The sequence below is a fragment of the Microtus ochrogaster genome, unplaced genomic scaffold, assembly GCF_000317375.1.
Source record: "Microtus ochrogaster isolate Prairie Vole_2 unplaced genomic scaffold, MicOch1.0 UNK35, whole genome shotgun sequence".
NCBI lineage: Eukaryota > Metazoa > Chordata > Mammalia > Rodentia > Cricetidae > Microtus > Microtus ochrogaster.
In genome coordinates this window covers 1,222,545-1,235,720 of record NW_004949133.1, presented here as the reverse complement: position 1 = coordinate 1,235,720, position 13,176 = coordinate 1,222,545, and the positions used below count along the sequence as shown (strand labels likewise).

At 40.6% G+C, this 13,176-nt stretch overlaps 1 protein-coding gene across 1 annotated transcript in view; it reads left to right on the top strand.

The window, feature by feature from the left end:
- The window catches only part of Fmn2 (formin 2), a 292,978-nt gene that overhangs the window by 49,853 nt on the left and 229,949 nt on the right, over window positions 1-13,176 (top strand). Inside the window, exon 3 of the mRNA XM_026789966.1 lies at window positions 6,821-6,953. Coding sequence (XP_026645767.1) covers window positions 6,821-6,953 — 133 coding nt within the window. The remainder of the gene's footprint in view (window positions 1-6,820; window positions 6,954-13,176) is intronic.

Genomic DNA, 13,176 nt, shown 5'->3' with positions numbered 1-13,176 from the left:
TAGCTTTGGAAAGAAGTATAAGGTTAAAAACAAAAACAAAAAAAGGAAAAAAAAAAACCCATGTTTTCACTAACTATACACCCCATGGAAGGATATGCATGGATGCTACAACTTGGTACCCTGTTTTCAGTTGTTGATTTAGAAAGAACTTGTTCTTGCATGTTGTGGTGATGGGGGTGTTTGTCTTGTTTTTAATCTGTGGTGATAACAGTAGTCATTCAGTGCTAGGTTTCTCCCCAACCTTTGAGATCATCCCTGATCTAAGCGCACTCCCTGGAGTCTGCTCTATAAGGAGCAGAGTTCTCACCCATCCTCATCTAGTTTCAGCCTGCTTCCTGAGCTGTAAATAGTCACTGACAAGCTTTAATGCTAAGTTTTAATTTTAGTTTTGTGGGTTTTTTTTACCCCCTGTGAAGAGACCCAGCAGTTAGCGCTAACGTATGCAAGACTTCTGTTTCCTACATAGTTCAGCTCACACCTTTGAGAAATGTCAGCTCTGGAGTGCCAAGGGCGGGAGTCTCAAAAAACTGTAAATGCAGTTTCCTATGGGGTTTTCTTTTTGTTTAAGGAAATTGTTGCAGGCATTGAGACATCCCTCACTTTTGTAAGAACCTTGAGGATAGAAGGAAGACTGTCTCTGTTAACTGGAGCTTTTAGGGTACAGCTTAGACCATGATGCTGTCATACAGTAGGTTGAGCCAATTGCCACATTTCCTGAATGTGGCCCCACTGGGAAAAGGTAAACTAACCGGGACTAGTCACCCCTCACCCCAAATCCGTCTTCATCCTTGATGTACTAGCTTAGGTTTAAATAGAAGGCATTATAGATGCATAAATAACCACCCTAGTCAAGGTGTGGTTCAGACTTCATCGGCTTAGCCAGCCTCTCTTGTAAGTTGGTCTAACAATTCAGAAATTTGTGAAATCTCTCATTGGGAGACATCCCCGCCCCCAATGGCACCTGGGATTCATGTTTTCCCTTCTTTCAGCATGAGACTCTTGGGAAAATTCTAGCTCCTTGTTGTTCATTGTTTCTGCAGTCTGGTAACTGGAGGAAGGTTCCAGCTCCATGTGCACATTTCCTGACTTTTGTTTCTTCCCTTCTGCAAACGGTGACATCATTGAGAACAAGATGGAGACAGACTGAGAATTCATCTCTCCAGTTTGGGCTGAAACAGTCCATAAGTTTATCTTTCCTGTTTCTCTGTGTGCGCCACTCTCTTTTAATGCTGGCAAGAGTTTAGAACCGGAGCCAGATCGTACTGTCAAGGCTCTGGTAATATGACTATGTCTATGACATGAGTCATGCTCTCATTGTGTTACTCAAGATCTCTCAGAACTCTGGGTGCTGATGGGACCTATTATTTTTACCAAAAAGCTTCTTGGTTTGAGATTCATGTGCTTTCTATTAATTATGACGAAGCTAACAAGTAAAAGACAAAAAGGCTACAGTACACTTGCATTTTTACTGGGCCTGCCCATTGAAGAAAGATGCATAGTTGGGGTCTTGGGAGAGCTTCTGCTCCAGGGACTGAGAGGCGAGAGACAGTTCTCACAGTGGAATAACAGGGCAGGTGTTATGCAGTGCTGCGTGAGGTGACTGGGAAGGAGTATGATCCTTTGCACCTGCACTTCCTGGTCATGTGGGAGCCTGGAAGAGGATGGTACTTTCCTGGCTACTATGATAAAATAGCAGACAAAGGCAACCCAGGGAGGAGTTAGTTTAGGAGCAGTGTTTGAGTAAACTTGTCATTGTGGGAAAGCCATGGTGACAGGAGCATGAAGTAGCTGGTCACATTGCCCTCAGCTGCAGAGCAGCGAGTGGTGAATACTGGTTCTGGGGTCGCTCTTACCTCTTTTATTCAACTTACCTTCCTCCTTGTGGAATGATGATGTCAACATTCAGGGCGTGTCTCCACCTTAATTAACTTGATCTAGAAACTCCACTAGTGATTTGCTCAGAGGTGTGTTCCTGTGGAATCCCTTCCCATTGACCCTGACTGTTCACCTTCACAGCAAGGTCAAAAGGCAAGTTGTTTGGGGAAGGAAAACAAACTTCTAAGATTGAAAGTTTCTGTCTATGTGTATTGTCAGTGTCTCTGTGTGCGTATGCCATGTGAGGTGCCTGTAGAGACAAGGGAATTGGAACGCCTGGAGCTGGAGTTACAGGTGGTTAGGAGCCACTCAGCATGAGTTCTAGGAACCAGACCCATGTCTTCTGGGTGATCAATAAGCACTCTGAAAAGTCAAACCATCTCTCTATCCCTGAGAATATTTCTATAGGGGCACTGGGCTCTGGATGATCTTGGTGCCTTCAAGAAATGTTGAAGCATCTTGGTGGCAGATGCAGAGTACCTGCAGAGGATGGAGGGAAAGAATGGGTAGATGGCACCATAGGGAGGTTCTTCATAGGCACAGCAGCCGTCACAGTTCCATCTCGGAACATTTGGAGAGCTTCAAGCCTTATGGTAGCAGATGCAGGTGTACCTATTTTCGCTGTTTGTGAAAACTGTTTCCCATCGGACATAAGGAATGCTCCAGCATTGGGGTGACTGTGGATGAATCTGCACTTGGTGTGAAAGTGTAAAGCCACTGGGATGAATGGGAAGTGAGTTCTAGTGCTATATCTAACATGCAAAACATCGTTCTTGGTGGTGTGCTGAGAATGTGAGGTACTGACCTATCAAAGGTCATGGTTTCTCGTTTGGAAGACCGGATGGGCAATAGTTTATATGTAAGAATTCTCCATAATTCATATTCTTAATTTGTTGACCTATACTTTGTAATTAATTAGTCCGTTTAAAAATCCTCAGAGCTGAGCCTAGAAAGGCAGAGGGCACAGTGGTCAAGAGTTCCTGCTGCTCGTGCAGACAACCCGAGTTCAGCTGGTAGTACAGAAGCCACAGTCAGCTGTAACTCCAGTCCTAAGGGATCTGACTCCTCCCCCTGAACTGCAGGCACAACACTTCCATAAACACACACACACACACACACACACACACACACACACACACACACACATAAACACACAAAAGCAAATAGTCTTTTCAAAAGATCAGTAGCATAATAAACCTCAAAGCTGGCTGCATGGTTACTGATGTATCAATCCCAATTAGATGCCTTGACTTTAACTAGTGGCTAAAATTGGGCTTCTAAAAGAATGTGCGTGCAGCTGAGAGGAGACTCACATAGAATGAAATATTGAGGCATGTCAAAACCTGCCTTCAAACACTTCTAAATTTGGAAAAAATTTATTTTAGGGTACTTAAAAATAAAAAATGATGACCTGTTCAAAGCTGTGAGCACCTGCAAGGCAGTTTCTCCCAAGTTGCCCATCATGCATTTCCAGAGGATGAGGGAGGAGGTAACGCTGCATCAGGAAGATTTTTCTGCAGTGATGTAGGAGACAGTGATGCTGGTGTTAGTCTCTGAAACAGGCAACACCTTTGCTTCGTGGGAGGGATTTTAGTTAATTGGGACAAAGCTGCAAGACCAGAGGTAGGATGGTAGAGGATGCAAAGGACTCAGTGATGGTTACTCTTCCTGTAAAGGAAGGCTTGCCTCTCAGGGTTTGTCTGCAGAGAAGATAAAACAATTTTTTTTGAGCAGCAATTTGGAGCTTATCCATCTGCTGAGTAGTTGGAATTGTAGAGGCAGTGAGATATACTAGGATAATACATACATTAACTGCCTAAATGACAGGAAAAACATGAGAAAAATGAGGGCTTATGCCTCCTAGGAAAATGTTCTACTAATGAATCACCTATCCAGCCCTTCAAAATTAATTTAGTTTTGGGGCAGGAGAGATGCCTCAGTCCTTGAGAGTGCTTATTGTATTACCATAGTTCCTGAATTTGCTTCTTAGCACCCACTTCAGGCTGTGCATACACATACACAGATTTACAGACACACATTAAAAAAAAATAAAAGAAAAATTTAAAATTCAGTTTTAGGTAGGTGGCATTTTCCAGTTCTGGGAGCTGCTTCCAAATTACCACCTTGTATTTAATTGTAAATGTTCAACCAATAGCTCAGACTTATTACTAAATAGCTCCTATATTTTAAATTAATCCATATTTGTTATTTATGCTCTGCCACGTGGTGGTATCTTTATTAGCATGACACGTCCCTCTTGCTTCTCTGTGACACCTCTTGACCTCCAACTACACCCTTCTTTTTCCTGTATCTTCACTTTGGTCACCTGCCTATACTTTTTGCCTCGCTATAGGCCAATCAGCTTTTTGTTTTGTTTTTGTTTTTTTGAGACGGGGTTTCTCTGTAGCTTTGGAACCTGTCCTGGAACTCACTCTATAGACCAGGTTGGCCTCAAATTCACAAAAACCCACCTGCCTCTTCCTAGAGTGCTGGGATTAAAGATGTGCACCACCCATGCCTGGCTTGGCCAATCAGCTTTTATTAGCCAATGAGAGTAAAAATATTCATACTGTAGGAAAGGATTGCTCCACAATTATATTACTTAATTGACTAAAGAGCATTTTTATTCTCTACAGTGAAAATGCATTTTTTTTCTGAAGCAATAGGTATAAGTATAGCCTACAATATCATGCCCCAGTTATACCGTAGAAAAGAGTTGTTTACGTTTGCTTTTCTCCTGAGAACTAACATTGTATGTGGGCTCATAAATCCATTGCAGGGACTTCATGTTCTTAGTAACTGTTATTAGTCAAGTAACTCCTTTGAAATGTCATTCAGAAATCATCTTTGTCTGTGGCTATATGCCAAATCATGGTGCTTTATTTTCACTTCTCTTCAAAATATTGTAGTGGAAAACTCCCAAACTTCAAATCAGATTGGTGTGAAGGTAAGGTACGAATAATCAGGAAATGAGTATACTTACATCTGTGTTTGGCATTATTTATCAAGCCCGTGCAGTATCAAGTTAGCATGAGGCACAGACCTTATTTCCGTTTTACAGACGGCTCAGCCAGGAAGGTGTTGACTGCGCAAGCAGAAAGGCCTGAATTTGGGTAACAGGCAGCTATGTGAAAAGCGAGGGGTGGCAGTGTGAGCCTGTAACCCTAGAGCTACAGCGGCTTCCCAGGGCAATCTAGCCCAGTCAACATGCTTCAGCTTCAGAGAGAGAGAGTCTGCCTCAACAGTGGATGAAGAAAGCAGTATATGAAGGCACTTGACATTGACCTCTGATCTCCACATGCATGTGTACACCTGTGGGCATGCACTTACATGCACACATGCGCGCACACACACACACACACACACTATTGTCATCATCATCATCATCATCATCATCATCATCATCATCATCATCATCTTCCTTCTCTGCCCCAGTCTGATCCACCTATTCGAACCTTTTTAGGTCCCCGTCAAACCCTACCAGGGGGCATTGTGACCCAGAATACTCATCCTGTGTTCAGTGCCCGTATGAACACTTTCTACACCCCTAATGTTGCTGTATCATTTGTCACCTACAACCTCAGGTGACTGGTCACCATTTTGTTCATTCTCTTTGGTCCATATATTTCCTATCTCCACGAGCTGTATTTCTGCACAGACTCTTATTCCTGGAATAAGCATTCTTTTCCATGATGTCCTACTCTGGTTTGGCTGATCCTGGACTTGAGCTAGAAAACATTGCTCTTTGGCTTTTGTTCTCTTGGTAGGAAGTAAGGAGAATTTATTGGTTCTTTAAGCATTTGGTAGATTTCAGTAGTGAAGTCATGAGGTCCTGGGCTTTTCTTTGTTGGAATTTATTTATTTTCAGTATGCATCATTGGCTAGTGAAGGTTATCTACCCCTTTGTGGTAGGTGTTCACAGTTATTTTTGTTTTTTCTCGGCTACAAAATTTCTTGGCCCATTATCACCAATAACATCCAATGATTCCTTGTAATGCCCATGCTGTTGGATATAGTTCCTGTTACAACTCTCATTTTGCTTGTGTATGCAATGTATAGCTCGTGTGCATCCTAAAGAGACTGGCCTTATTCTGAAGTCCTGATGATCAACTCTGAGGTATAGGTCCCCAAGGGAGCCATCTGGTTTGCCTTCTGGCATGAGGTACACCCAGGAGCCTTCTAATTTTGTGTGCTTTATCTTGACTACAGCTGGCGAAGCATTCCTTTGCCATAAGAGCCCTATATAATCTTGCTCTTGCCAGGTTCATTGACTTCTTCATGCCCTTTCTTTCAACTTCCAATCTCAAGATAAGCATCTATTATTGTGCTTGTGGTGTCCATGTAGAGACTATCCTCTAACTTTCCTGCAAGTATTTAAACAAGTTTTTTAAGCTCTACATTTTTAAACAATTTTTTAATGGGACATCATCCCAGTGTGGCCAAACATGCTGGTAGTTCCCACTGATGGGGAAACTGAGAAGAATAATCACTTGAACCCTGGAGTTCAATGCTAGCTTGGTAGATAGTGAGAGAGGACCTCCCTGAGAACCCAAAACCAAAGCAAGCCAAATTCACACCAACAAAGCTAAAGAGACATCATATTTAGATGGGTTAAAGACCCATTTTCAGGAAGTTGTATAACTTTGCATTTGGAGTGTCTCATGGCAGGCCCATGTAAAATATTTCTTCTTCCAAAGAGAGATACTTAGGTTTTATAATAATAATAATAATAATAATAATAATAATAACAACAATAATAATTGGGGCAGATTGAGACAGTGGTGTCTTAATGGTTCTATATTGTACAATGTAAGATGCTGTTTGAATGCTTTAGATGTGTCTCCATATCTGCATGTATTTGAGGTTTTTTTACATTTTGTAATGTATTAGCCATTTATTTTTCATGATTGAATTGATTTCCATTTAAATACCTTTTTAAATGCAGCAAGACCAGCTTTACACCTGGGCTGCAGTTAGTCAACCCACACATTCCATGGACTACAACGAAGGTCGGTTTCCCAGGAGAGAACCATCCAGGCTTCCTGATGAAAAACACAGCCCCAAGGATGTTGATGCAGGTAGGATATTGACAGCCAGATTTACAGAATTATGTGATGGAATGTGTAATTGCAACACTTGCTTGGGAGTGAGTCTCTAGTCTCTTGCAGATATTTTTTTAAAAACATATCTCCTGCAGGCAACCCATTAAAATCAATGGGAAGCCTAAGACAATGTTCTTATGGCCGTGTCCAAAGCTGCTGGGCTAGAATATGGAGAAGTCGTAGATGTACTGGGATTTTCCAGTCATTTCTTCTTTTATTGAAGTTTAAGAACCATTGTCAAAAGACACCCCACCCACCAACCAGGTTGAAACCCTACATCCTATTTGGGCTAAGAGACTCTCAGGGGATATTTTTCTCTATTATCTCTGAATTTCCTTGCTTAACATTTTCTTTGTATGTCTAAACATTCTTTTCTTTACCTATAAAGAAAACTGGGAAAGGAAAAATAGTGATGCAAATTACTTAAATCTCACTTTAAAATAATCATAGAATATTCCAATGTAATCCATATTTCCCTGAAAAATTATTATTTTTTCTTTTCCTTTTGTTGTCTTAAACAATTTTGTGTTCTTGGCTGGGAAGATAATATGAGACTAGCCTCAGTGTTATTTGGAGAAATTCAGTAGAATGATGGCTTCTTAATAGATTCCAGACTTGGTAAACTGAGCAGAAGTAAGCACCATCTTCTGGTGTAGAAATGAAGACTAAACGAAACAGCATTGATTCTACCTGCAGATCTTTCCACATCAGGTTTTCATAAGTGATGCCATGGGTTTCAGACCTTAGTTCTTGACCACCAGCACTGGCTCAGTGAAGGAGAGATGGCCGAAGAAGTTGAATCTCGGCTTGTTGTGAAAGGGCAAAATATGAACCTTAGGCTCTGCGTTACATCAGCTTTGTGACATTAGGCAAATTTCCAAATTGCTGTATGCATTTCCTCATCTATGAAATGTTAATGAGAATAGCATCCGCTGTACAGCATGATTCGGAGGACTGCATGAGCTCATGTAAAGCATTAGAGTACAGAATCGAGTGCCTGGGCCAATGGAAGTGCTCAGCCTTGTTGCTATAATTATCATTAAAGTTATTTCATGATATTATCTTCCTCATATCTTCCCTTGAAAACCAACAATGACTCTGTCAATGGTTTGCCAGGCTTCTGTCCACATTTTGCACAGCGTTCCCACCCTCTTGTTTTTAATCTCAGTTTCTTGGCAAATGTATTTCATCATGTATTCTTTTAGGCAATGAACCAAATGGGAGTCTACACCGTATCCTCCATTTTCTTTTTTAAATGCCCTGTATTTTGGAGAAACTCTTTAGTATTCAATAGATGGCATATAATCCAATAGAATAAAAAAATAAACACAAGTGAGTGAGAGAAAATAGAAAACTATTTCATGTAAGATTCTGTTTACTATAACACTCACAGACAATAGTGATCAAGGGTCCAGGTAGAATTTCACATATTACAATCTTCAGAGAAAAGAGAGTTTTGACAGATAGTGACTGAAAATCCAACATATGAATATTGGCACTGTTGGTTTCTTTTTTTTTTTTTTGTTTGTTTTGTTTCTTTTGGAAACAGGGTTCTCTGTGTATCTTTGGAGCCTGTCCTGGAACTACTTTTATTGTCCAGGCTGGCCTTGAGCTCACCAAGATCCACTTCCCTCTGCCTCCCAAGTGCTGGTCTTAAAGGTATGCACCACCACCACCCAGCACATTGTTAGTTTTGAAAAAAGAAAAACTCAGGTAAAGATTTTGACCCCATTATATGTATGATTATCTTTAGGCTAAAATGCTATTGACTGAACTTCATAGGTACAAATGCAATAGTTTAAAGCAATTTCATTTAGAGCCCTTGGAACCATGGTTTCTATCCTTTTCTGCATTTGCAGCATTGGTTGGCATAATATTTTGATGCCCCTACTGTATATTTTTCAACTTTTCTGGCTGAATTGATAACATAATTCTATAATACTTGTGAATAATTTAAAAGAATCTTTAGGTTACTGGAAGAAGTGTCTGGCTGAGAATGAACTAAAAGTGGATGCTTATGGGTAGACTAATGAAACTAGATCCCAGTCTTTCCATACATAAGCATCTGTCCTAAAAAGATGAGTGACATTAGCATTAGACCTGAGGTTTTGTAACTGTTGTACCCTTCTTAGAGCCACAGGTTAAGTAATGGTTTTGAAGACAGCTTTCCAATACCTTAGAGAACATTTTAGAATGAAGGATTGCTTGAAATTATAATCTGTACATTCAAGGAAAGTTTCAGCAGAGTGAGATGACGACCTTAAAACTAGAAAGAAAATCTTTGCTTTCTTTACACCTGATAAGGAGAAATATCTATAATATATAAAAACTAAACAAAAATGAAAAAAAGTTCTTCAGTCAATAAATGGACCAAGGAAAAGAATTAAAAATGGGAGATGTAAATGGTGATTAGAGATACGAAAAAGCCCTTCAGCTATAGGGAAGTATACAGGAAAACTGTGCAAATATTCAGTTTTATCCCAATCGTAATTGCTGACTTCATGAAAATATGATTAATAAATCATAATGAGACTGTAGGAGGGGGGAAGGAACATTGTTCACTGTGCTGGGATGAATTAAAGCAATTGTATCGTTCACAGTGTGTGGAGGGGAGTAGAGATCTCATTGGTAAGCAGAAGTTTGACTCAATACAAGTATTACATGTTTTCCACTCATATATGGAATCTACATTTAATATGTAATAAATGTACATGCAATAGGAGACATGCAAGTGAGTGGAAAGGTTTGTTTAAATGAGATACTGTTGATAGGGGCCAATACTGGTTAATTCGGAAGGAAAAGCAAATGTCACATTTTTTCTCATGCAGAATGTGTGTGTGCATTCATGCACACTTATCCACACACATGTTCAGTGAACACAGATGGGAGACTATGGTGAGGGGAAATCTCAGTGGGAACTGTAAAGTAGGATAGGAGAGTAAAACAGTGGCGCGCGCGTGTGTGTGTGTGTGTGTGTGCACATATATGTGCTCAAAAGTATCTTCGTGAAACCCACTATTTTGTGTGCTAGCTAAAGAGAAATTAGTAGAAATAATAAAAAAGATACAGATGGTCATATAATTGATTTACACATAGTCAAAGAATAATTTTACTGAAAGTGTGTGTGAAAGTGGATGGAAGAGAAATGAGTAGCTGTAAGGAAGGGATTAGGCGTGCTCATTTCACTCAAGTCCCTCACCATTCCATGACCACGATACCGGCCAACACAACAAATACAAAAACAGGTTTGCCTTAAAACAAAGCAGTGAAGGTACAGGCAATCCTGGAGGAATAAAAATAAAGCCTTTTGTGTGTCTGTGTGTGTTTGTGTGACTGTGTGTTTGTTCATGTATAGAGAGAGAAGTTGAACAGAAACTTTCCTGGGAAGATCTTCCAACAGTGTCTATTTTCTGGCTGAATCAACCGTATTTGTTTAAGAAAACATTTTAACAGCTTAGGAATATCTAAGATGCACAAAAGGAACACAAAGGGAGGTGGATCAAATGAAAAGAATCTAGGATGAAGTAAGAGAGGGAGTCTGGGTAAGGTCAGCTCACTGCGGTGTATCTCAGAAGAATCTGCAGCATTTTAAGGTCATCAGAAATGGATTCCTTCATTTCAGAGGGGAAAGGGGAGCGTGAGCGATTGTGTGCCATTTCACTCGTCATAAGGTTGAAGCCACAGTTGCTTAGGGAATCACGCATTTTCTAGCCTCTAATATCCAAATGATGTCGCTGATGGTCCCTGTGAAGAAGGATTTTAGAGGTCTGGAGAGATGACTACGTGGTCAAGAGTGCTTGCTGCTCTTCCTGAGTCTAGTGTACAACAGCTCACAACCACCTATAAATGTGAGATCCAGGGGTTCTAACACCCTTCTCTATCCTGCACAGACAACCACACACATGAGACTTTCACAAAACCAGATATACGCATGCACACATAAATCAAAACAAAGACAAATCTCAAGAGAGATGTTGTGTGGTATACTGCAATGTGGTATCACTGGCCCATTTCTGTGTTTTCTCCAAATGTCTTGACACTGTTTAGCTAATGAACTAACACAGGAGTACCAAGGATGCAGTGCTGTGCTGTGTCTCCCTGTGCTTGTCACACAATTCAGGGACAGAAGGATGGATTGTGTTTCTGAGTATTGGTGTGTGTGTGTGTGTGTGTGTGTGTGTGTGTGTGTGTGTGTGTGTGGAGGGGTGTGTCCTATATTTTCCCTTTTGCCAGCTAGGTCCTTAGTGGGGATATCATTTGTTGGCAGTGATGAGATGATTCTACTATCAAAAAAACAAACAAGAACATATGCATGAGGCTATTGGAACATGTTAAGCTCTTGCTCCATTTATACCTGTTATTAGAATTAAATCATCAATCCTAAAAAAGACTACAATCAGAATGCATGCAATTTAAATTCTGCTCAGTAAATCCTCTGTTTCTTAAATTAACTAGATTTGAATGAAGTTGATGTATTTCAGTAAGAAAAGATCTCCGTTCAAATGGAGATGCCACTAGTGTCATGTTGAACATGAGGAAAATATGCTAGTTTGATTAGCTCAATGGGGTAGTGCTGTCTGGGGCAATTGTTGCATTGTAAAGTCACTTGTTTATATTCTGACACCTGTTGGCAAGTGACTATTCCATTCTAGTCTCTGACTTTTGTTTCTAAAGATGCAATCTTAGCTGAAGTTCAGGAAATAGATAGATTTCTGCCTCTTTAGAATTCATTGCTCCCCAAGGAACTCAGGACCGCGAGGGGTGCACCCACACACTGAGTCAATGGGGATGTTCTACTGGGAACTCACCAAGGCCAGCTGGCCTGGGTCTGGAAAAGCCTGGGATAAAACTGGACTCTCTGAACATAGCAGACAGTGAGGACTACTGAGAACTCAAGAACAATAGCAATGGGTTTCTGATCCTACTGCACGCACTGGCTTTGTGGGAGCCTAGGTAGTTTGGATGCTCAACTTGCTAGACCTGGATGGAGGTGGGGGTTCCTTGGACTTCCCACAGGACAGGGAACCCTGATTGCTTTTCGGGCTGAGGAGGGGGGGACTTAATTGGGGGAGGGGGAGGGAAATGGGAGGCGGTGGCGGGGAAGAGACAGAAATCTTTAATAAATAAATAAATTAAAAAAAACAAAAAAAACCAAAACAAAAAAAGAATTCATTGCTCCCCACAACAAGGCTTCCCAATTCTTTAATGGTAACACAGTTCCTTGACTTGACAATGTCTCATTTGCCTTCATTCCTATATTCACTCTGTAACTGTTTTAAGCACTTGCTGTTAGCGAACACTCTTCCATTTGTACAACAAGGCCAGCAAGGCTGTGCTGAGGCTATAATGTTCATCTGAGTACAAGGAAAGCTTTCACTGCAGCCTCACGGTTCATCGTGTTGTTTAAACTCTAACTACACAAGATATCTCTGTAGCACTGTGGTGTACATCCTTTATGACACCATGGACAGTGACCGCTCTACTGTATTTGCAGTGTCTTGTTTATAACCCTGCCCCTAATACACAAAAGACTTAGACTCCTGCATTCATCTTGCCAATGAGCGGGCTTCCTGTTTCTAAAATGCAGAGGATGGATGAGATTTTTTTTATTTTCATATACTTACATTTTCACATAGAAAATACTCTATAACTTCAACAACAACAACAATCTCTATTTATCCTAATGTGCTTCCTATGTGATGAATTTGTCATCTTGCAGAATCTCAAATGACGAGAATGGCTGAAGGTAGAAAATCCCTTCTTACTTGTGCCTCCAGGTGGCAGTAGTTATCATACAACACAGAAAGCAGATCACAGAAAGCAGATCACGGAAAGCAGAACCAAATTTGTCAGGACTTCAAAGAGCCTTAAAAATCCCTTGCTTCAAGACTGAGGTGGTCTCATCATGTATGAACTTTCACTAAGTGAATAACACAGTTAACATTCTTAAGCAAGGACTTCTGGGGAAAACAAAAATCAATTAGGAAAAATAATTAAGGCTGGTCTGCAGAGCAGAGCATCGGGCGCCCCCTGTTTGTGAAATAGCTAATGACACAGTATGTGTCATCGTGTGTTTATTATACTGAAAAGCAGTCATATTCACATGCTGCGCTAATGGTTCGGAAAAAAGACTGGATATTTTTGGTACTTACTGTAAATAATACATATCTAGTGGAAGTTTTTGCTTTTAACTAAGGAA